The sequence below is a fragment of the Pygocentrus nattereri genome, chromosome 24, assembly GCF_015220715.1.
Source record: "Pygocentrus nattereri isolate fPygNat1 chromosome 24, fPygNat1.pri, whole genome shotgun sequence".
Taxonomy (NCBI): Eukaryota; Metazoa; Chordata; class Actinopteri; order Characiformes; family Serrasalmidae; genus Pygocentrus; species Pygocentrus nattereri.
In genome coordinates, this window is record NC_051234.1 from 11,498,060 (window position 1) to 11,524,290 (window position 26,231).

Consider the following 26,231-nt stretch of genomic DNA (forward strand, 5'->3'; position numbering starts at 1 on the left):
TCATTCAGCATTCAACTAGAAACTTCTTATCACAGATTTTTCAACATTTCCACAAGTGGTCTAGAGTAAACAGAGCGGTTCAGAGTGGTTTGGTGTGAAATGCTCTCTTCTAGAGAAACTTAGAGTCAAAATTGTTCACAGTGGTGGTGACAGGAACCAGACATCCACCTCTTAAAGCTCCCTCACAGAACCCTCACTGGTGGTTTTGATAGTAAATAAAATGTCTATATTTGTGTTGTTGTCATGGTGACCCCTGGTTCCTATAATCACCACTGTAAAGACATCTGAACCATTTCACACCAAACCACTCTGAATCTCTCTGTTACATCTCACACACTGAATTATGGAAAAGAAAAAAAACAAAACAAAACAAAACAGTGGATTCCCCTTTAAACTTTCCCTGAGCCTAAAGTTCCTGCCAAGAACAGAATTAGAATTAGGTTTTTGAGGTTAAAACAAATAAAATTTTCTACTGAATACTTACTCAAAGAATTTCTAATTGTATTCTTGGTGAAGTCAAATTGTAAACTGATGATTGAGCGTCTATAAACCTTCCACAGCTACAAATAAGCTCAGAATGAAACTAAATACAGGCATGTTACAATTCATTGATGCATAGCAGTAGCAAAACAATATTTAGGTATATACCACACCAGTGTTTTGCTTTTTAACTAATATTTCACTCGCAAAAATAGCTTTAATTCAGGATAAATATTACGTTTATAATATTGGCATGTAATTTAAATACTTGGTGTTACTGACATATGAAAGTTTTTAAAGTAAAACTTCAGCTTTTTTAACCCAATACTATTAAACCTCTCTATTTGCTGTATCTGAAAAAAAATTATATTACTGTATAATTCAGATTACATATTTATGACAGTCTATGATCTACTATTTATTTATTTATTTATTTATTTATTTTTTTATTCATTTAAAACCACTTTGAATGCTTAAGTAAACCTTTTTTTTTACAGATTAACATGGCATGTTATGCTGCATTCGAGTGTCAGAAACGTTTTCCAACTTTTTGCTTGAACGGCTAAAAAAGTAGTATTTAAACTGGTCAATTTAGGATTCTAGATTATAATTCATAGGATGTAATATTTTCCATGAGTGAAAGACACTAAACTTGCAAACGAATGTGAAAAAAAAAAATTCTTCTATTGATCTGTCTGCTTTTTATCAGCGAATAAAAAGCAGAATTCTGTTCTCCAGACCTCCATGCTTCTTTCCTATGTGCTGGGCGTATCTATGAAAGAGCACCCGAACTGAGCGCACCAAAACATCATATTTACTAGTTAACCACCTGATATATACAACTATATGATGAGCACCTGAATGCAGCATACCGGGTGATTCTTCACTTTTAACAAGAGTCATATTTAACAACTGAAGTAAATCAATTTTTTTTTGACCGAAACAGAAATTAACAATACACAGTCAGATGTCAGTATTTCTTTCTGATGCTAACGAGATGAAGGGGAGTGTGTGTAAAGCCCACAGCAGCTCCTCTAAACGTTGCTGAATGTAGGTTTGTCTCATTTGTCTCTCACACTTGAGCTTTAATCTACAAGGGTCACTCAAATATTACACCTGTTCACTCTATTAGTTTTAGCTGAGAAACTCAGGTGTCGCCTGAAGCAGCTGGCCAAGTGAGGAGCTATAGGCAGAGTGCACAGAGAGCCAGCTAGTCTACATGCTAGGCTAATGGTTAACAGCTAACCCCAAGAGACCAGCTTTTCATTCTGATCTCTTTCCCCATTAACTCACTGACTTATTAGGAACTGATGTCACTCCTTTGACCATAAACAGGACTAACTGAGAGGTGAGGGAGTGTGTTGTGACCTGTTAGTCAGTGTGTTGTGACCTGTTTGTATGTCACATTATCTGCTTTTATTTACATACTGGTACAACATTAATGATAAAACTAACACCTTTAAAGAGTTTCAACTGCTGTGAAGGATGAAACGTTGTATCTCTCACTACTACTGTAGCGTACAGTCGATTAGCACAGACAGTTATTTTTACAAGTAAAGAACAGAAAACACATTGACTCACTTACAGCAACAGACTTATAATGGAAGTCAATGGGCAGCTGCTTCAGCACCTGTTTAGTGTGTTTTTTATTCTCTTCTAAGTTGAGGAAAACGTGTTAAGATGACTGTCTGTGCTAATCAAAAGAACAGCAGGCAGGGATTAGGTTAAATAAGCAAATAATAAAGCTGAAGTGTTCCTTTAAACTCATTCATCTGCAGATCACAATTTCACAATATCACAATCAGTCTATGTAAAGTGAGCTCACTAGAGTTCCTTTAAAGCCACATTTGGTCAGCTCAGACTTTTCCCAAAAGTCTCTCTGCTGCCTGTCGACCACTGGATATGACATCACTGATGGAGACGCCGTCATAGGAAGCTCCAGCCAGAGAGAGCGGCAGGCTGGCGTCACTGATGTACTGCCTCATTGTTTCTGAGAACAATCAAAACTGCTTTACTGACCAAGCAAGCTCATTTTCTATCCTAACAGCAGCTCAACAACAGCATACTGTAATAACTACATTTTTAAAGTAGAATACGAAAGAAGAGATGGATAGAGAATAAGCAATAGCAAGAGAAAAAATATGATTTAAAAAAAATTTTTTAGATGTAAGCATTAATATTGATACATATGTGTGTGATGGGTGACGAATTAAATAATATCAGCTAATAAAGCATTAGTATGTTATATAGTAGCGTCAACACCACTAATAAATCTAACCGAACTGTGAGTAGCTGTAACAAAAATACAGCATAATTACAGCATTATAATATTTAATAAATTGTGTACGTATATATGCAATAATCATAATTATGCTGTGTAGATCTTTTACACAGCTGCATTAGTAGCAGTGTTAATTTGTTTAAGTAAGTGCTAACTAATATTGTTAATATTAGTTATTAATGCACAGTTTAGTTAAAGTGAGCTTACCAAGCCGTTTCCAGTGTCCCAGATGATACTGCGGGATGCAGTTCTAAAAAAGATAAAAACATAGAACAGGAAATCAAAATCAAACTTGAAAAATATAACAACACTCTGTTTCTGTTATAGCACAGCTCCACCTCCGTTTCAGCACAGCTCCACCTCTGTTTCAGCACAGCTCTGCCTTTGTTTCAGCACAGCTATGTGTCTCTTACAGCAAAGCTCTGTCTTTTACTCCAGGGCTTTGTCTGTGTTACAGTACAGTCCTGTATCTGTTCCAACAGAGCTCTTACAGCACAGTTTTTGTTAGACCACAGCTCTGTCCCTGTTTCAACACAGCTCTGTCCACGATTCAGTACAGCTGTGTCTGTTTCAGCACAGCTTTCTGAGCTTAAACAGCTTCTTTGAGATCACACTGGGACTGGAATTACTCACACACAGCAGCATTTCCAAACCCACAGCACCCACACTGAATCATCCTGCAGGTAAAAACATCCAGCAAGAGCAGCTTTCTGAACATCAACACGAGTGGACGCACGGAACTGGTTCTATCAATGTATGTACATAACACACAAACACTGACACACACACACACACAGCATAGTAGAAGTGTGAGGACTGGGAGATTTTCAAACTCTTCTAAAGGATCCCATCCATCCATCCATTTTCTAAGCCTCAGGGTCACGGGAGGGTGCTGGAGCCTATCCCAGCGGTCACCAGGCGGAAGGCAGGATACACCCTGGACAGGTCGCCAGTCCATCGCAGGGCAGACAGACACACAGTGACAGTGCCTGCATGTCCTTGGACTGTGGGAGTAAACCGGAGAACCCGGGGGAAACCCACACAGACACAGGGAGAACATGCAAACTCCACACAGAGAGGACCCCGGTCACCCGGCCGGGGAATTGAACCCAGGCCCTCCTCGCTGTGAGGCGACAGCGCTACCCACCACGCCACCATGCCTAAAGGATCCATATTATGGAAAAATATTTTTACTGTAAGTTAAAATTTTTAAATTTAACTTTAATGTAATGTGTAAATAACGGTAAAGTTTCAAAGTGTGCTGTTCACTCCCCATACAATCCAAACTGCAAAAACAGTCCATTTTAAAGTCATTTTTGATTTTTGTCACATCACCAAAAAAAATAAAAAATTGGTCCATTCATCATGTAATTTACATACAATTTAAAGGACAACAAGCATTTTCAAATTATGTCAAAAACTGAAAAACAAACAAAAACAGAGACACACACACACACGTCTGTTGTGAGGTGTCCCCAAACTTTTGAAAGGACTCTGATTGGCTGCACTGTATTGCACCTCACGAATGGGCTGAAACACTCCTTATAACTTCTGTATGAGTAGGTGGGGCTAAACTGCTGTGGGCAGAACAGGCAGACACACACACACACACACACACACACACACACCCCTTCTCCTTGTAGGTCACGGGGATGCTGGAGCCTATCCTAGCAGTCATCAGGCGGAAGGCAGGATACACCCTGGACAGGTCGCAGGTCCATCACAGGGCAGACAGACAGACATACACACTCACTCTCACACTCACACCTTGGGCAATTTACCCTGTCCGACTGGCCATCGCGTCTCTGTGCCGCCCAAACAGGCAGACAGATTTAAATGCACTTGTGGTCCACACCACAAAAACAGTGCATTAAAAACAGGCTGATTTTGTTTATTGTCTATATATGGACTGGGTATACTCAAAACTTGCCCTGTGTTTAACTCTTATAACAAGTAGCAAGGTGTCCCCAAACTCTTGGCCATGTAGGTTCAGGAGCAAAGCAGATTGCTGAGTCAAAAATCGATGATCCGAGCAGAAATGCATCGGTGTCTGTGGGCGTTTGTGTACTACAAGGGTGAGTCAGCTGGAGTGTGAAAGATGAACAGCTTGTTTTCCTCCTCCTCGTCTCCAGTGGGACGACCCCACCGGCCTTTGCGGAGGTCACAATTTTTTTTTAGAGACAGACGCCGTGGAGCATCCAAGTGTCTGCCATTCTTCACCTCAAGGAGAGTGGAGTTCAAACTAGGCCAAACAGAAAGCTGGGTGCAGAAACTCTAGAAGGAACCTTACAGCATTTACATTTTAAACCTGCAAGATCCATCATATTTTTATCGTTATCGCAATATGAGTTTCCAGAATAAATACAACATTCAGGGCCACGATGACATTAAATGGCCACTCTCACTCTTAGATTTGTACTCACTCTTAGACTGTATGAAGCAGTATTAGCTACTGCTACAACAAACGTACATCACCATAAAGAGCTTTTTAAGGAATTAAATATAGATTTAATAATTTTTGTAGGCCTATATTGAAAATAAAATTACACATATTTGTTTAAGCCTGACTGAAAACACAATAGAAAAGGCTGTTCAATCCTGACTGTTTAGAATGAAGCACCTCACAGAACTCCCCAAGGGGGCGCCATTAGTAGTCGAATAGCTTTTATTGCCTCATTACTTTTTTTTCCTCACATTCTATGTGACTACAGCTTAAGACTGCTGGTGTTCTCCCAAGTGGTGCAACTGTCTATGCGTCTTCGGGAGACGTACGTCTGATTCCTGCTAATGCTGCAGTGATGCCACAGCCAGGAGTACAAGTGAGTTAAACTGTCCTTTCTCTCTGGGTGGGTAGGATGGTCCTGCACCTTCCCCCATCACCCATCACTCAGCGTGATGCATCCTGTGTGACGTTACAGAATTAGCTGTTCTCCCAAGGTCTTGAGTTGTTTTGAGTTCTTGAATCCAGTTTTGAGTTGTGAAAGTCATCAATAGTGATGGAAACGAAAATTAAACTTCATGCCGCAGCTTTTCTTTTTCAAGAAGATGGAGAATATTTAAAATCCTTAATTTTGTCATGCATGTATTTGGCTTCAGCGTCGCTCCAAACGTGTTTTGTTGAGTCTCGTGGCAATGCTGCTTGCTTATTTCCAGTACCACCGTCTGTTTCCACTCAAGCGTAGACTGAGAAATCAAAAGGAGATTAGAGTAACGGTGTACAGCACTGAGAAATCTTATAACTAAGCTAAAATCCAGCCTCTTTATCAGATTTCTTAATCAGATTTCTAGATCGGAGTGTTTATATGACCATTTGAATAATCAGATAACTGTAGAAATCTGATTATGGTCAGATTACTGAGTGCATGAAAACGCACTCAGTGTTGCCACAGCCATCCATAACTAGGAGTCCAAGAGAGCATAACAGGTCCCTCACTCTCAGAGTGGGTAGGGTGGTCCTGCCTCTTGCCCCATCACCCAACATTTAGAGTGATGCATCATGTCTGCTGACGTAAACGGAATTAGCAGTTAGCATTCTTCTTCAAGCATGTTGAGCTGCTTTGCGTTAGTGCTGCATTATGTCATCAAAGACTGACCTTAAATCCAGTTTCTGGTCCTGGATTTTACAGATAGTTAACTGAACTATTAATGTAACTGACTGGTTGGCAGCGACTGCAAATTCCAGGACTTGAAAAAGGTCCAGAATTGAAGATCTCTACTAGCACTAGCTCTTTCACTGGGAGGCTGTGAATCTGATCCTCAGTGATGACCCAGCCACCCATAACCAAGAGTCCCAGACAGCATAACTCTTCTTTTGCTTTGGTCACGTTTTCCAACATGAGTGACTCTTAGCTGGTTTAATAAAATTACCAGTTAGCAATGCTCTATAAGTCATCGCCTTGGTGTAGGTTTGAGATGATGTGGTGGAGCTGCACGTGTCCCAGAAGAAGCACATGCTAGGGACCAGCCTCCCAGCTTGGTACCATCATGTGATAGAAGAAGACCTAGTTAAACTAAATTAGAAAGAAAAATTGAGGAACATCAACCCCCAAAGAGAGACTGCAAGTGTAAGATATTAATATGATGTAAACAGCATGGTTTGATTGTAATGGTCACTTAGCCTGATTCCTGAATAAACATGAGGTCCAGGCTGACATTATCCAGGCTATTTATGATTGATCCAACTGCTCCAAGAACTCTCAGGCAGACATTTTGTGATTTTACAGCACTCTCTGCACAAAATAAAATGTCTTTCTTTGTGTTGTAGTCATGGCAATTCCTGGTTCCCATCACCACCACTCTACAATCAACCTTTTCACACTAAACCACTCTGAATCACTCTGTTTACATCTCACACACTGAATAATGCAGTATATTTGAATAAGACTGAGCCTATCATCCCCACTGAGAGTTGTGCACATTACTCAGCTTATATATCAACATGGTATTTTATTTCCCTTTGTCCTTCACGCCATTCAATAATGACTGCTCACTCCTGAGAGTCGTCCCCATCTCTGATGCAGAGGCTGAGTGTGTGCTGACCCCTGGAGCTCTAATATGAGCTGAGGAGAGGACGGCACATGGGCAAACCGAGCGGGTCTCCGGCCATCTGCTCAGGTTCATGAGCAGATCAGGGGTTTCTGGCTCAGGCTGCTTCCAGAGGGACGTGGGGGGACCACTGAGCAGCAGGGCAGAGAAGGAGAGCAGAAGAGGAACAGTAGTACCTCAGTGAGATGTAGCTGAGGGCACCAGGTGGCCAGCAGAGGAACTACGACTTCAGATTAAATTAATGGATGAAGCAAACAGGGACAAACTATCACAATCTTACTGCTATAGTAGAGACCATTGGCCTTTAGCTATATGTGTGTTAACAGAGGAAGCATTGGGCTATGGAGTAGTGGAGCCATGGAGTGATGGAGATCCATCCAATACCTCTGGGATGAGTTGGAGTGATCCATAACTGACCATCCAACGTCAGTACCTGATCTCACTAATGCTCAATCAAATCCTCACAGCAATGTAGTACCAATGTAGTCCAACATTTAGTGTAAGGCCTTCCCAGAAGAGTAGAGGCTGTTATTGCAGCACAAACTCACTATTAACACCTTCATTTCAGTAGAAATGTTCATATTTATCTATTTATAACCTTTAAAAATGTAAAAAGCTTTTAAAAAGTGAGAGGCACTGCAAAAAAATCTAAAACAATGAGTGTGTTTACATGCACTCAATAATCCATCATAGCTGGATTTCTGCATTTATCTGATTATTCAAATGGTCATGTAAACACCTCACTCTGATTTCTTAGATTGGAGTAAGGTCTAGAAGAGGCTGGATTTTAGCTCAGTAATGAGATTTCTCCGTGCTGAAAACTCTTACTCCAATTTTTTTTGGATTTCTCAGTCTGAGCATGTGTGAAAACAGATGGCGGCACTGGAAATAAGTGAGCAGCATCGCTGCGAGATGCAGCCAAACCTTTTATAGCGACGCTGAAACCAAATACATGCTTGATGAAAAGAAGTATTTAAATATTCTTTATCTTCTAGATAATGTATGTTCATATTTCCAAGTTTTTTTTTTAAAGAGCTGCAGCATGAAGTTTGAGTTTTACATTGAGTTTACATCACGTCGTCTTCTGTGAGTTTACTGGCTGGTTCTAAAGCAGAAATCTGATTTCTGTCTGACTCATGAAGACCCAGAGTTTCCCCATCATCTAGTCAAGATCACGTAAACGTGTTGATCGGATTACTGACAAAATCTGATTATCTGCAGTTATCAAAATATTAAGTGCATATAAATACACTCAATAATTGCATGATTTATTATCTGTTATGGTAAACTTTGCTTTATGTTTATGAGTTTTGAGTCAAAATCAGTGTCACTTTATTTTTGCCACATTTATTTTTAATGGATCAGCCTACAAGAGTCCATTTCTGTAACTCAGTCACTGTCTGACTGACTGATACCACTAGTTAGAACAACATGAATTATCAGTATAAAGTCTTCTTACATTAAATTACACTGAAAGTTGAAACAGTTTTAGCGTCCATTGTGAACTTGCTTTTTTAAACATACGTCACTTTGTTCTGACAGCAGTGATATGCATGTTTGCACTTCTGACTGGAGATGCACAGAGCAGGGTTTCTCAGCTGGATAATTTAAGCTCCAAGTGAGAACGGGCCAATGGGAACGTTCCCTACCTCCTCTCCTACTGGACAGGTCTGAGTTTGGGATTATGCTATCTGGTTAACTGAGAAATCTTGCTTTGGTTTTCAGCAGGTAAAAGACAGACTAACCTTCAGCACAGCTGCTTTACTCCATAAAGGTGCGTCAGTGATGCCCAGGTGTGTCTTCAGCGCCTCAGCGGCCCGATCCAGCAGCTCCTGCTCCGTCACGTGGTCTGGCTGGCCGAAAACCTCCTCAAACCAAGAGCCTCCCATCATTATCTCAAAACAAACAAACACAGAGTTTATTAAAATGATTTTCTTAGATAACTGGGTGGAGAAAATTAGCAGACTGCACAAGCAAATAAGAAAACATGCTGATATAATTTTACACACTAAAATGACAAAAATAGCTTGTGGGATTATTAAAGGAATGTCTATATTACCATTCCTTATTATATGCAATTATGCATGTGTATCAACTTCAGTGAATCTGAAGGTGAGGACGCTGTGAAGCTGAAACGTTCATCGCTTTTTTTAATTCCTGAACTGCATGAACGAAAAGAATCAAAGAAAGATAAAAGGATTATTAAAAGCATCATCCATATTCTCATGATTTATAATCTCAATAACTAATAAGCGGTTGATAATGTCTGGCAGGTTGGCAGTGTAGAGTCTCTGAGTGACTGCGCTGCCCCTCCAGTCTGACTCCTGTTTTCTGCAGGAGGAAAAAGGCCGTTCTCAGCGTTTTCCTCCTCCATTAATCATGATTTAAGTGGAGCAGGAGTGAATTATTCAGGGTTTTGTGTGGTTGTAGTGGTGCTGCAGGCTATTTCTGCTCTGTTCATGTTTTTCCTAATGGCCAGAGTTGAGCGGAACATTTGTTTAACGCATTTCCTTCTGTTAACAAATGGACTGGGACAGAGGTAGAGAGGCTGAGTCTGAGAGTTTGTGACAGTGCGGGTGAAGATTTACAACAATAGCATGCATTATTTCTTACTACGCCTGTCTTTAATGAGAGCTACTGCAAAGACAAAGCCTTTGCAGTCAGAGGTGGGAAAATGAAAAATCAAGACACTTAAAGAATCATTTGATATATGACCTGTGTGTCAAACATTAGGCCCGTGGGTCACGCAAGTGATTTTCTATTAATATTAGCCCATTCCACAATGAGCTGCACTACAGTTCCCAGGAAGCACTGCAACGTAATGTGTGCTCACCCCCCCCCCCAACCCCCCTGATTTTGTCAGTAATCTGATCAACACGTTTACATAATGGGGAAACTCCAGGTCTACAGGAGTCAGACAGTAATCAGTGCCATCTGTTTTCACATGTGCAGACTGAGAAACCCGAAAGAAATCAGAGAAAGAGTTTACATACACTGAAAAATCTGATTACTGAGCTCAAATCTAGCCTCTTTATCAGATTTCATAAGATTTCTAGACTCTAAGAAATCAGAGTGTGCTGTTTACAGACCATTTAAATAATGAAATAACTACAGAAATCCGATTATGATCAGATTACTGAGTGCATGTAAACACACTTAGTGACTTTATGCCCTCTCTGTAATGAATCATGCAGCCGTTTAGTGTTCAGTAACTCAGAAATGCATATTGTGAAATATTGATATATAATGTATCACCAAATCATCATATTTAAATATAACCTCTATTAAGCTCACAGCAGTTTAGCCCCACCCACTCACTCCAAACATATACAGAGCCGAGTGTTTTGAACGAGGCACATTACAGGGCAGCCAATCAAAACAGAGCTTATCTACACATACAGTTGAGTGCCCCTGACAAATAAATAGAAACTGTGCACTAAAGTCTGCTGTACATTGACTGGCCACTTTATCAGAAACACCAGCCTTGTAGCTCCTCCTTGCTGGTGTACAGTTAGAGACTAGATTGCCTGCTCTCTACACTTTCAAAAAGATGGTTCTTCAAGGGTTCTTTAGAAAGGGAAGTTCTATATAGACACATAAAATATATCATCATGAAATAGTTCTGATGGAGAACGTGCTGCAGTTGGTTCTATATAGCACCATAAAGGGTTCCTCTATTGCAACAATGTCAAGCTTGTAGCAATAGAAGGACTCTTTCGGTGCTATAAAGGGCTCCAAAAATGTATAAAGAAACCAAAAGCATACTATGTAAAACCGTCTACAACACATTCTCCATCAATCTTTCATGATGCAAAGAACTCTTTAGTCATGCAAAGGGTCACTGAGTGTTTATTGTTCTATACAGAGCCATTTTCTTTACTAAAGAACCCTTAAGAGTGTAGTCCAGAGGTCTTCAAATTTAGTCCTCGAATCCAGCGTCTGTTCCTGGATTTTGTAAACATTGTGTAGTAATGATGAGCTACAGAATTGTAAACCTGTATGGAAGGTGTTTCTGATAAAGTGGCCAGTGACTCTCTGTGTAATGTTTATTGTCTCACTGTCAGTCTGGTTGTAGGTTCTCCTGCACGGTTGTGCTCTGGAAACGGGACGGAGTCATAGACCACCCCCAACAGCCCCCGATCCTCAGAGGAGGGGACCAAGTGACCAAAACCCTGAAAACACAAAGAACACACAAACTCACATATGAGCAGAACAATATATGAAAGATTCAGTTCCAAATTAAGTTTCATTAAATGTCAATTTCATCAGTGTTTGTTTGCTACAATGAGAAAATGTACATATTGCTGTTGTGGGAAGAAAACCCCATATCTCCAAAATGGTAACTTTACAGGGGAAGGAAAAAACATACTTTACTTTTAAAGGTAGTCAAGGGAAAAAGACTTTCTCCAAGTAATTTTTGGTTGTTTTTTTTTTTTTTGGCCCATTATTCATGGAATTTATACACAACGTAAAGGGCAACATTTGGCATTTTCAAATTATGCCAAAAAGTGGAAAAGAACAAAAATGGAGATAGAAGGTTTTATATATTTTATATATCGCTGCTGTCGGAACAAAACCTCGTATCTCCAAAATGTTAACTTTACAGAAAAAACATACATTACATTCGATGTAAGTATATGCATGTTATATGTACTATATATGCACATATTCACACAAACATATACATAAAACTATGTATATATATATATATATATATATATATATATATACACACACACACACATATACATATACATATACACACACACACACACACTGGTGCTTGAAAGTTTGTGAACCCTTTAGAATTTTCTATATTTCTGCATAAATATGACCTAAAACATCATCAGATTTTCAAGTCCTAAAAGTGAACTCAGTTAAACACATGACACAAAAATATACTTTGTCATTTGTTTATTGAAAAAAATGATCCAATATTACATATTTGTGAGTGGCAAAAGTATGTGAACCTGTAGGATTAGCAGTTTTGAAGGTGAAATTAGAGTCGGGTGTTTTCAATCAATGGGATGACAATCAGGTGTGAGTGGGCACCCTGTTTTATTTAAAGAACAGGGATCTATCAAAGTCTGCTCTTCACAACATGTTTATGGACGTGTATCATGGCCCGATCCTGATGACCTCAGAAAAAGAGCAGTTGATGCTCATCAGGCTGGAAAAGGTTACAAAACCATCTCTAAAGAGTTTGGACTCCACCAATCTACAGTCAGACAGATTATGCACAAATGGAGAAATTCAAGACCATTGATTCCCTCCCCAGGAGTGGTCGACCAACAAAGGTCACTCCAAGAGCAAGGCATGTAAAAGTCGGCGAGGTCACAAAAGAACCCCAGGGTAACTTCTAAGCAACTGAAGGCCTCTTTCACATTGGCTAATGTTAATGTTCATGAGTCCACCATCAGGAGAACAATGAACAACAATGGTGTGCATGGCAGGGTTGCAAGGAGAAAGCCATTGCTCTCCAAAAAGAACATTACTGCTCATCTGCAGTTTGCTAAAGATCATGTGGACAAGCCAGAAGGCTATTGGAAGAATGTTTTGTGGAAGGATGAGACCAAAATTGAACATTTTGGTTTAAATGAAAAGCGTTATGTTTGGAGAAAGGAAAACACTGCATTCTTGCATAAGAACCTTATCCCATCTGTAAAACATGGTGGTGGTAGTATCATGGTTTGGGCTCGTTTTGCTGCATCTTGGCCAGGACAGCTTGTCATCATTGATGGAACAATAAATTCTGAATGATATCAGAGAATTCTAAAGGAAAATGTCAGGACATCTGTCCATGAACTGAATTTCAAGAGAAGGTGGGTCATGCAGCAAGACAATGACCCTAAGCACACAAGTCGTTCTACCAAACAACCTGAAGCGAGCAGCTAATGTGAGGAAACCCACCAACATCCCAGAGTTGAAGCTGTTCTGTATGGAGTAATGGGCTAAAATTTCTCCAAGCCTGTGTGCAGGAGTGATCAACAGTGACTGGAAACGTTTAGTTGCAGTTATTGCTGCACAGGGGGGTCAAACCAGATACTGAAAGTAAAGTTTCATATACTTTTGCCAATCACAAATATGTAATATTGGATCATTTTCCTCAAGAAACAAATGAGCAAGTATAATGTTTTTGTGTCATTTGTTTAACTGGGTTCACTTTATCTACTTTTAGGACTTCAGGTTTTTAGAAAATTCTAAAGGGTTCACAAACTTTCAAGCACTACTGTGTGTGTGTGTCTCATATGTATGTATGTATGTATGTATGTATGTGTGTGTATATATATATAGAGTAAGTCATCACAGTTATGTACAGTTCACCATAACCCACCATGCTCTACAGCTTTACCTTACAATTTTAATATAATTTTGTATTTGAAAAGATGTAAGAACACTGTTTCAAACGTGTGTTTCCAATATCAGCAGCTTAAGGTTGCACATACCACACATGCTGTGTTGCGCAGTGCAGTATCATATAGCACCATCGAATCTTCCTATAGAATGCTGGCAGTCATTAAACACCAGGTTCATGCTCTACTCGTATAAATGCAATAAAAAAAATAAATTAAAAAAAAACAGTTTACCATGTTTGGTATCAGTTTACTGCCTCTTCACACACTGGCTGTTTTTGAGCTGAAAGATACAAGCTAAAAAACGATACGCTAGAAACATTAGCTAAGGTAATTTACCATCAGCATCTGTTTATTTAAGGCTTTGTTCACACACAGAGTTGACTGTGTGTCTGTGTGAACAGATAAACACACTGAATCTGATATTTTCAATTCCAACTTGAGACGCTTTCATATGTGGTACTGAAATCAGATACATATCCGATCTACGGCAGTGTGGCTGAGTCTGAAAACCCAGATTGCAGCTTTCACGTCAGTTCAACTCGACATTTGTCACAATTCTGTGCTGCTGAGACTCAAACATTTAGGCTGATGCTTCTGGAAATCGGTGTCTTCATTATATCTTCATGAAAAACAATGTGAATTTTTGGCCCTGAGCATCGGGACGCAGCCTTTAGAGTAATGCAACAACTGCCGTTGCTTTGCAAACAGTGGTGAGTGTAATGATATAGGTTGGGTGAAAATACATTTTGTGACCCTCCCCTTTCATTTTCTAGCATTATGATGTATAGTGGTGATTCTACTGACCGTTACTGGCAGCACAGAGCCGCTGAACTCCAGGTTGACCATCCCTACGGTCGCTGTGGGAATCCCTCGCAGCTGTTGTGACAGAGGCTGGGCAGCAGGGGGCAGCACTGCGGCCAAAGCTGCACATATACACAAAAAGAAAACAGAATTTCTTATCTTCATCTTGTACAGGGCTGAATGATCCTGACAAAGTACAGTATTACAATTGTATTTGCTATATATGGTGATTATGATATTCCTTGTAATATATTGAAAACAACTTGATGAAGGCCTTTATAATTTTGACAAAATATGATTTATGAACACTGGATGGATATGAAAATGGATATGAAACATTGTGGTTGACACTGATATCAGTTTAATAGAGCTAAAAAATACAATTACTGATAATATGGGCTGATGTAACATGTTTTGAATAATTCATAGTGTTATAGTTTCAGTTAAATGTTGCTTTACTGATGGATATTATTGTTAATTGTCATTGGTCACTTCTTAAACTGCAATAAACAGCAGAAACTCACAGACTAATATAAATATTGCAGCACTGGGGGTGGGGCTACCCAGGATTCTCTGTGGTTTTGTTTTTGCTAATTAAATCTTATTTTTCTCATTTTTTGTCAGTTCTCTTCGTGGAGCTGCTTTTGTTATATGTTATGTATTTTAGGTTCTCATGCTAATGTATAGGTTTGGACACATATACATGCAGTTTTTATTATGTTAATGATGGTGTATTGTGTTCAGGTTCTCTAGTTCAGTCTGTATTAATGTCATAGTGGATCAGGCACAACAGTCCTGCTGGAGTTTCTGAACACTGTGTCCACTCACTGTCCACTCTATTAGACACTCCTACCTTGTCAGTCCACCCTGTAGATGTAAAGTCAGAGACGATAGCTCATCTGCTGCTGCACAGTTCATGTTGGTCACCCTCTAGTTCTTCATCAGTGGTCACAGGACGCTGCCCACAGGACGCTGTTGGCTGGATATTTTTGGTTGGTGGACTATTCTCAGTCCAGCAGTGACACTGAGGTGTTTAAAAACTCCAGCAGCACTGCTGTGTCTGATCCACTCGTACTAGTACAACACAGTAACACACCACCACTGTGTCAGTGTTACTGTAGTGCTGAGAATGATCCACCATCCAAATAGTACCTGCTCTGCGATGGTCCATGGGGGTCCTGACCACTGAAGAACAGGGTAAAAGGGGGCTAACAAAGTATGCAGAGAAACAGATGGACTAAGTGCACCTATATAGTAAGTGGAGCTGATAAAATGGACAATGAGCACAGAAACAAGGAGGTGGTCATAACGTTATGCCTGGTCGGCAGAAAAGTGCTATGTTTAAGTGTGTTCTCTTTACAGGACTTAACCAGAGGCATTAAAACTTTTGTATATGACCACAATATCTACAGATTACCCATCAGGAGTGTCTGTGATTGGTTAGAGGCTCATATCAGTACATCAAAAGTATGGCAATGGCCAGTTCCGTAACAATTAACAAATACATTTTTCCTTCTTCTGTTAATTTACTACTTTGGAGATCTTTTTTTGGACAGTGATATGTGATAAATCGCATATTATTATATTATGCAGCCCCAACACTGCATGCATGACAGCAGTGCTATCTGAGCATTTACCTGCTGCAGGTACAGCAGAAATCACATGATCAGCTTTCAACGTGCTTCCATCCTCCAGCTTGATCTGTTTGAGAAATCAACAACAAAAATTCACACAATACTGTTTTATTTCCCCCTCTTATCCTGAATGTAGCACCAGCCAAGACCTGCTTGGTGTCTGTAGTTTGATCCTTTAATCTGGAGCAAGCTAAAACCCCACCAATTAGCATGGTAACAACTGTATGCCTCACACCGACATACGCTAGATTATGATTATAGATAAGTGTGTCATCCAGTGTCAGAAACCACATAATCAAGTCTATTAGAGATTACGCACTGCAGTTAGCACCATGCTAATTAGTGTACATAACCTCCCATTTGTTAGCTATATTAGCCTCAGAGCTTCAGTTTAAAATTAAAAAGCTAACTTGTCCTGTCTGACTGTATTTACAGTTAGGTAAGATGTGTAAATATGATTTCTGGCCAGACTATCTCTTTAATGCATGTGTCTCACCTCCCAGCCGGCTGCTGTGTTGTCCAGCCTCCTGACGGGGGCATTGTAATGGACCTCCACCCTCTCATGCCCCCTCAGTGTCTCCTCTAGAGCCTCGGGAAGTGCCTGCATGCCCCGTCTGAGACTCCACTGAGCCCACCGCTCCTTCTGAGCCCGTTGCAACAGTGCTGAACGGACCACCGGGGGGCGCTTTTCTGCAACATCAGACATTTAACAGAGAAATAAACAGGCTTTTCTAGTTCGCTGTAGAGGGCTGTAGGGCCCTTTAATACAAGCACAATGTTCACACCCACCCACAGCTTAACAACAGTACAGTCTATCAACTCCTCTGTGAAAGGTCCACTCACCGTAACCCATCAGCATCCCCAGCAGGATGGACCCCCGGGCCTTTTCTGCACTGTAGAGCGGTGGGAAACACGAGCGTACACTAAGCTTCCTGGAGTCCCCCGCGAACACACCACGACACAGAGCATCGATCGCTATATCTGCTAACTGAACACACACAACATACACCACAAATAATCTCTCAAAGGGAAACTCCACCAAAAATGTCTGCATAATTACAGTTAAGATGTAGTCAGAGTGGTTCGGTGTGAAATGCTCTGTTCTAGATAAACTTACCGAATCAGAATTCTTCACAGTGGTGGTGATAGGAACCAGACGTCCACCTCTAAAAGTTCCCTTACAGAAAGTTCCTACATGAAGTGGTTATGAAATCACTGTCTGATGACTGAGACACTGTTTCATGATAGTTTTGAGAACTTCCAAGTGATGATAGTTCATGATAGTTTTGAGAATATCCAAAATATTCTCCAAAGAAATTTTTATTTTAGATTTTCCACTTCTTTCCATTTTAGAAATTCCCCATCATCAACATTCCATATAAACTCAGAAGACTGTAGATTCACTGTCTATATTTGTGTATATTTGTATCACTATCACTGTAAAGAAATCTGAACCATTTCACACCAAGCCACACTGAATCTCTGTTTAAGTCTCAACCACTGAATTATGCAGAAAGTTTGAAATTATTGATGCAAAATATTCGGCTATTCGGTAATAATATTTGTGATGCAGCAGTAAGGGCAGGAACAGCTGTGCTGGAAATCCGCTGTAGATCAGGCTGCATTTCAGTTCAGCCTTTGGGGGTCTACACAGCCTTCAAAGGACACGCCTTCATAGATTGTTTCCTTTAAAGGATGCAGGCCCTGAATTGGGACACAGCTACAGTGTCTGAAACCACAATCAAGCCTGTTGGAGATATTAAACAATGCATTGACATTCTACATGCTTTGAAGCAAGTGTGTGACAATTTAGTCATGCAGTTAACACCATGCTAACTGGTGGGGTGTATGCTTCCATTGTGCGTCGCCTACATTATCTTCATTGCTAAAACTAAAGAAGCAAACATCAGACACCAAATGGGACGTGACTGATCAACTCACTTTGTGGAAAGAGTTTTTTTTTTTTTTTGCTAAACTATCCCTTTAATGACCCTTACTCACCTCAGAGCCCAGTCTTCTGGACACAAACGCATGAACGGACTCATCCTCCTGTGTCCCCTTGCTGACCAAAACTTCCTTCAGCACGCTGAGCATTATGGGACTGGAGAAGGGAGGGATGGTGCGCACAACCCCACTGGAACACATTCAGGAGGTAAAATTAAAGACCATATACCATGAAAATCTAGTCTGGTGTAGTTTGAGTCCATTAATTCCTACAAAATCAGCCTATTTTCAATTCATTGTTATTGTGATGACACGAAAATCAACACATTTCCATATCAACCTATAGCTGTTTAGCTTCGCTCACTCAGGCTGACATTATAGGGAGTGCTTCAGCCTGGACTGCTTTCTGTTTGCGGAATAATACAGGGCAGCCAATCAGAACACAGCTCATTTACATATATCTTAAAGGCATAGTAACAAAAACAGCATTGGATAAGGAGAGGTTGGAAATTGGTCATGTAGAAATAAAATATGGCTGTTTATTCATTAACCTCTTCAACTCCTTGGGACCACCGGCTGTTCCAAAACGCACTGTCATATTTTTCATAACTTTCATATTTCATGAGCTACATTCAAAAGGTGAGTGTTGTATGAGGCTGTAACTGTGTTCTTTCCAGTCAAATAGATGGTGATGTAATTTTAAACCCTTATAATAAAAGAAGATGAACTCCCAATGTTTTTTCTACTGAAAGTCGACCCATTTTTCCACAAATCTGGGCTATTAACTATAAACAGACGGCGTCTCTTCAGTCATCTGCTCTGTAAAAAATATTTTTATAAAATAATACAAAGAGCGTCTGAGATTTTTGGCTTTCAGCAGTAAGCATATAGCAATATGGATGATCATAAAACACTATGTTCATTTGAAGGGAACATATACATAAATAATAAAATAAAATAAAAATGTACATTTATTTCATGCAGTTACTGAATATTTTGACTTACTATTTGGTCACAAACTCAAATGAAAAACAAAATATATCATGGTCAATTCCACTGACACCAGTTGGAAAAAAATCTAATTCTTTTAATATACTAGAAATAACAGGATATGGGTCCTTTAACGTCCAAAAGTCTGTAGACTTCAGCGTTTCTTCTAAAACGAAGGGTATTAATTGTGAGTTTATGCTGCAGTAACATCCTCTACTCTTCTAGGAAAACTTTACACTGGAAGTTGGAATATTGCTGTGAGGATTTGATTGAGCATTAGTGAGGTCAGGTGCTGATGTTGGATGGTCAGTTCTGGGTCACTCCAACTGATCTCAAAGGTACTGGATGGAGCTTCATCACTCCAGAAAACACAGTTCCACTGCTCCACAGCTCAGTGCTGGGAAGCAAATAAAGCATGAAGGCTTGGGCCTGAGAGCAGCCTGGGTCTGCCGCAATTTCAAAAAAATTTTACTACTTGATTTGGAAGTAAGGGTGGTAAAAATACAGACTTTGGAGATAAAAGGTCTTTAAGTCAGAAAGTTAGAAATATTTGGGAAGAGCAAGGAGGAGCCTGTGTTGACTCATCTTTTCCCAAAAAGAGTATAAAAAGTGTGGATTTGGAAAGACTTGATCTTCAATAAAAGAACTGTGCCTAGTTGACCAAGGCTAGACTAGTAATGTTAGCTGAGCTAACTTACCATCAGCATCTGTTATCTATTTGGCTGTCTTTGTGTAAATTTCAAGCCTCATGTGATCTACTGTCTCTATGTGCTCTCATGCTCTCAACATGGCTGTAATTTAATTGGCAAAATGAACAGTGCTTAAGTGCCAGCACGTGAACCTCCATTAAAAACAGTGGGTTTAAACATTTGGATGGTGCATCCAGTGATCAGTGGCTTTTAGACTTATGCGTAGCTGCTCTAGTGTCTCAGTATATTGATCAGTGCTTTCCTATGGACATTATACAAGCTGGGCCAGCAGTGGGTGACCTTAAAACAGCTGAACTCTCTCAGTAGGACAGATAGTGTAGATATTTGGAGAGATGAAGGATTGAGAGGACTGTCTGTACCCGAGTCCGGACGGCATCTTGTGCAACTGTCCTTTTACGTAGAGGAAACGGTTTTTAGATGCCACGTGGTGATGAGGAACGGGCAGAATCTCACTCTCCAAACCCAGTTCAGTCAGCTGCACAGCACAGAAGAGAACATTAGGGATAAAAAAGCAGAATTTCAACAGAAATTATTTCCAGTGGTGGACAAAGTACACAAATCATGTACTTGTTAAAGTAGACATAGCCAAGGTAAAAGTAAAAGTTCCAGTAAAAGTAGAAGTTCCTCCCTTCAGGCCTCCATTTTAGTAAAAGTACAAAAGTATTTTCCCTCAAATGTACTTAAGTATCAAAAGTAAAAGTACTGAAAGATTAATTATGGCTCTAATGTCTTATTATCATTTATGTAAAAACACTTGCTTCATTAACTCATTTTAGGTGAAAATCCTCCAGCGTCTCTCTTGGTAAACCAGTCTTTTAATAGAACGTCATTAATTAGTGACGCTGACGTCTATTAAAAATGATCATAAGCACAAAACACTGAAGGTAAACAGTTTCCATCAGGGAGAACCGAGTGGCTCTGAAATCACTTTTTACAAACAAGCAAAGTGTCAGTTTAAGATTTATTTGCAACTTAGTTACAAGTTTAATAAAAACTTGCTTTAAACTCAGGATCACAAATGAGCTCCTTTACTATGTTGATCTGTAGGCCTCTGTTCATAAACATAAACCAGCCCAAACTAATTTACTATAAAATGAAATAGTGTTTGTTTAAATTCAGAAAAAAGACACGTCAGTCACGACTGCATGTGTGGACATATTTCTATATTGTGGACTATTTACACAAAGTTGGTAGACTCTCCCAAAATGTTACACTGCTGCACTGACGTTGAACCGTGTGCTGCACTGGGTCGGTATGACCAACAGGTCAAAACAAGCTCAAAACAAAGTTGCGCCCTGATTGGTGCTCTTGCTTCGCACATCTTTTGTTTTGACATGTTACATTTTTATACACACATAAACCAAAAGGAAGGACAGATTTCTCATAATGTGGTGGAGTAAAAAGTAAGATATTTGACTTTGAAATGTGGTGGAGTGAAAGCAAAAATGGAAAAACTTCAGTACAGATACATGAAAACTAATTATATTTACTTAGTTACTGTCCACCACTGATTATTTCTCATAGCTCATTGAAACAAGTAGAAGAGGGGATTTTTGAACTGATAAAAAGTTGTTATTATTGTGTGTGCAGTCCTGTTTTGTGGAAAGAAAACTGTGGAAAGCAAGTGTAAATAATTTATGTAATTACAAATATAAAAATGATATAATTGCACTTAAATAGGGCAACAAAATAGCAACAATAAATGCTTTAAAATGTAATATCTTACCACTTCCTGTTTAAATAATAAAAGATATTTGTTTACAGTATTGTGCAAAAGTCAGCGACCATTTATTTGATTAATTTTGAGTCAAAACCACCATCATTACCAGTTATTCATTTGTCAGTGTCAGGAAAAATTTTTTTTAACAAAAAATTTAACAATGAGTCTCTCTTCACCTTCATTCCAGCTTCCATTCTTTTCAGGAGACTCATTTTCAGCTCTCCAAAGAATCTACAGACACACCTCCAAAGTTCAGAAACGGGTTGATGATTTTCTGAAGTAAACAAACACATTCAGCAGTGTTGAGGTCTGGACTCTGGGGTGGTCAGTCCATCGTTCAGCTTCTTCAAAGATGAAAGCTTTAAGTGCTGTTAATCTGATGGGGGCAGTTTTGGGGTCTACCAGCTTTTCCAGGTGGTTGTAAGGACTCACATTTTCTCTGTAAATCATTTCTTGAACTGCTGTTTTTTCACTTTGACTTTCTCCTTCTTCATGCAAGTGGATTATTTTATGTAATCTCCTCACAAACACCTCCTGGAAAATTGATAACTTGTACTTAAAAGCCGTTTTGGCTGTAAATTAAGTAAATAAAGGGTCTGTTTTTGCACAGTACTTTATGAACTCGGTTTAAATACATTTTTAGTACACATTTTCAAATAAACATCAATATAAACACTGCAGTGTAAATGCAGCATGATAAATACCATGTTTAGGATGTATTTCCCCGTGGTCCCGGCCGGTCGGACCCCCCGGGGTCCATGTTCAAACACAGCTCCATCCTCTCTCCGTGTGGTGCTCACCCAGCCACCACAGCGCCCACTCGCCTCCAACAGCACCACCTAAAGGAACACAGAAGAAATTCACCCAAAGTGAAGTCCATTAGAGATACTGAACCACTCCACACAGAGAGATGATTCAGGCATGCAGTTAGCACCATGCTAATTGGTGGGATATAAGCCTCCACTACTTGTAAGCTATTCTTGTCTTTCGCATGTAACGCTGTCTAGACACCGCCATTTTGAGGACCGAATCAGGGAGTGACTGAGCTGCACGATACCTTTAACTTGCTGTGCTTTGTGAATGATTGACACGCAAGACTCCACAGAAGCCGAAAGACGAGAGACACATAGACCTGGACCTTCACTCCAGGCTTGGAGCCCCTGCATGGTATAGTTTAGTGTTTCTCTCTGTGGTTCTCACCTCGTTCAGCTCAAGGGATTAAGTAGCTAATAATATCAGGTATTTTAACCAGGAAACCACAGTTATGCATTGCAGGGGTTGCAGCACTGGAGCTGAACCCTGAACTAACTGCACTAGCAAACTTACAGAGTCACGTCTGTAGAAACATGACAGAGTTTTCTGACCCACGACATTCAGTCCGAAATTTAAAGTTAATGTTTCTAAATTCAAACGTCATTTAAATCGCCAGAAACAGAGTGAAGTATACCAGCTGTTTGCAGCTCCGTTAGGGGGATGACTGTTTATCTCTTGGCTGATAACATTAGCTAAAGTTCTCATCTGTGTTAATTAGCCGATGTCGTTACCCTCCTATGATCACAGAGTTTTCCTCCTCTTTAGGCAACACCATGAGTCCTTCACCCACCCTGACATAAAGAGCTTAAATGCTTGGAGGACTCTCCAGAACAGAGAGAGGGGCTGAGTATAAGATAAATATAGATGTCAGGAAAACACAAATTTGGTAGCTTTCTACCAGTTTAAGTGGGACCAGGCATTCAGGGGGGAAATGTATAAGGATCTCAGCCTATTTTAATGAGGTAACGTTTTTCTCTTCCAAAGTAAGCAGAGTAATTTTGGCCATCTTTCACCTCTCCTGTGGAGCAGCAAAGCCAGAAATTGGCAGCCACAAAAGAAAAATCATGTAACTGAAACCCTAAGATATTGGCTGCATAGCTCTTCAGACACAAACATGTCTCGGTTGGGGTAGGTGGTAGTGGTGGTGAAGGGGTAATCCGATTTTCTGTGAACTATCACTTTAAGCATCCTACAGAGCCAAAAACGGATAAAATGGATATAAATGAAGCTCCATCATCTCTACAGCTCTGTTTACCTTAGACACCTGTATGCTCTTGCTGAGATGGTAGCAGGTGGACAGACCCCCGATACCACCCCCCAGGACAGCCACCGTCTTCTGCATTCAGCTCACGCTCACACACACCTGCAAACACAAAGAATCAACACGATTAAAACACATCAGAGTGAAGACAGAGAGCTCCATCAGGACAAGACTATCTCACGATCAGGACAGAGGCCTCAATGAATAAATTTTATATTAAATCTATCAGTATTTATTTCTCCACTATTTAATTCTGCCCACTCGATTCACACATTAACTCTTCCAATCTTAAACCTAACCAGTTCCAGATGTGTCCTCCAACAAAATCTTCCCAAAGATCTCACTGACATTATGTTTAAAAAGACACTAACATTCATGCAAAACAGCAAGTCAAACTCATCACAATTCATACATTTGTCTCTCGAGCAGCTAAAATGGCTAAAGGAGATATTTCTGATTAGATATCACATAATCCACTCACATAGGGGAGGCGGGAGGCGGGAGTCAAACAGGGGGTGGGGGGGGGGGATAAAATAAATAAATAAATAAATCAAATAAAGAAAAGAATTCCTGGAAACTGAAAAACTGGAGAGAAAATGAGATCGGCCATCTGCAACACTGTCCCCATCAGATAACCAGCACTTAAAGGGGAATTCTATGCATAATTCAGTGTTTGAGATGTGAATCAAGTCATTCAAAGTGGTTTCAAATAGCCAGAGTTGCAATTTGACTGTTAGAGCTCACATTAAGTTGAGGAAATTCAACCTCGTAACACAGAGCTCGTGAACAGCTTGTAGATGAGTCAGACCAATCAGATCCAGCCAAACCTCCATGTGTTGTGACATCAAAACCACAACTTTCTGGCAATCTTCAGGGGTCAAGTCTCAACCCCCCCCCCAAAAAAAAACAACAAAATCAACCACAATTTAAATTGCAGTTGCAATATTAGTAAAAAAACACAATTAGATATTTTAACCAAATTGTTGAACCACAAAAACAGACTCAGATGTCTTTACAGTGGTGGTGATGGGAACTAGAGGTTGCCATGACTACAACACAAATTTAGACACAAACCTACCCGAGTCTTCTGAGTTTATATGAATGTTGATGATAGAAAATAGTGGAAAATCTGAAATAATACGTTTTCTTTAGGGACTATTTTGCCTACCGCGACCCTATCTGGATTAAGCGGTCAACAATGATGATGATGATGATTTTGCCCCACAGCTCCCTGCATGTATCCCTCCACCATGAATGGAGTTGAAGTTCTCAAAACTATCATAAAACAGTGTCTCATTCATCAGGCAGTGAATTCATAACCATTTCATGTAATAACTTTCTGCAAGGGAGCTTTTAGAGGTGGACGTCTGGTTCCCATCACCACCACTGTGAACTATTCTGACTCGCTCTGTTTACATCTTAAACACTTAATTCTGAGAAGCAGAAAATGATCAACCAGCTTCTAAGACTGAACTTTGGAGGTGTGTCTGCAGACTCTTTAAGGAGCTGAAAGTGAGTCTCCTGAAAAGAATGGAAGCTGGAATAAAGGGAAACAGTGATTCACTGACCCTCACACAGCTGAGAGTAGATTTAGTTGTTGTGTGATTTTCCCTTAAAATGTGTTCTCTGTTTTTTTTCCCGGACACTGAAAAATGAATAAATTGTACTTTGACTAGAGAATGAATGAAACACAACTTCTCTGTCTTATAGCTGTGCAGATTAAGATGTAACATATGTGAGTGTTTGGGGTAAATGAGTAGAGGGCGTGTGAGCAGAGCGGTTATATGGGAGTCCTCTGATAAAGTGTCAGTCTTTATCTCTTTTATCAGGAGGAAACACACAGCACTTTCACTCAGAACAAAAGGAAAAGAGGAAGAAAAAAACAGTACAAATGCTCTATATGGGTTAATTTGTGTAAAACGCATCTGCAAAACCTCCCAATATATCTGTTGGTGGCAAAAAAAAGACAAAAACCCTCTATACATAATTTAAGTTCTACAATTAATCCATGAGGCCATTTTTGCTATTTAATATTCTTTTTTTTAATGAAAAATATAAATATTACCTTTTTTCATTGAGTTTATAGCATTTGGTCTATAAAAGTTTCAAGTTTGCATTTTTTTTTTTTTAGAACTTTCCCGTTCCACCTTAAATGGCGCAGCAGTTAAAGGCGCCAGAGAGTGTCACTGCTGCACCTTTTAAGGTGGAACGGGAAATTCGAAAAAGAAGCTGGCGAATAGGACCTCAGCCTCGCCACTGACTCAAATGTTTATAAGGTGAAAAATTCGTAAACATTTATAATAAAAATAAAGTAATAAATATTTGTACCTGTTACTGAGGTGTTTCACACGGCTCCGCTACTGCAGCGTCTCCTTCTGCTTCTGCAGTTCCGAGGAAATTGCTCATTATCGCCCCCTGCTGCTCTGGAGACACCAAATCACACACTATAGGCGTTTCTTGTAAAGTGGCCAGGGAGTAGAAATGCAAGGTAGATGTTTCCAATAAAGTGGTCAGTGTGTGGAAGTACAAGGTAGGTGTTTCTAATAAAGTGGTCAGTGTGTGGAAGTACAAAGTATGAATTTCTAATAAAATGGCCAGTAAGTGGAAGTGCAAGGTGGTGTTTCTAATAAAGTGGCCAGTAAGTGGAAGCCCAGTGAAGATGTTTCTGATAAAGTGGAAGTACAAGGCGTTTTTTT

General features: G+C 39.8%; 1 protein-coding gene across 1 annotated transcript; it reads right to left on the reverse strand.

The window, feature by feature from the left end:
* Positions 1-273: 273 nt before the first annotated feature.
* On the reverse strand, positions 274-25,950 carry ppox (protoporphyrinogen oxidase). The gene is made up of 13 exons (XM_017714459.2): positions 25,864-25,950; positions 23,530-23,637; positions 22,166-22,300; positions 20,101-20,216; positions 18,099-18,231; positions 16,941-17,085; positions 16,594-16,787; positions 16,101-16,164; positions 14,467-14,585; positions 11,365-11,478; positions 9,052-9,201; positions 2,969-3,011; positions 274-2,470 (listed from the first exon to the last, which is right to left on the reverse strand). Exons 2-13 carry the CDS (start codon positions 23,614-23,616, stop codon positions 2,337-2,339), a joined length of 1,434 nt encoding a protein of 477 aa, XP_017569948.1. The 5' UTR covers positions 23,617-23,637; positions 25,864-25,950; the 3' UTR covers positions 274-2,336.
* Between the last annotated feature and the right edge of the window lie 281 nt (positions 25,951-26,231).

Coding starts and splice junctions, on each gene's coding strand:
- ppox (XM_017714459.2), bottom strand. CDS start 23,616: ATGCAGAAGACGGTGGCTGTCCTGGGGGGTGGTATCGGGGGTCTGTCC. Junction 18,232..20,100: donor AAGATGCCGTCCGGACTCGG/GTACAGACAGTC, acceptor AATGTGTTCCAG/TGGGGTTGTGCGCACCATCC. Junction 3,012..9,051: donor GTAAAGCAGCTGTGCTGAAG/GTTAGTCTGTCT, acceptor TATCTTTTTTAG/AACTGCATCCCGCAGTATCA.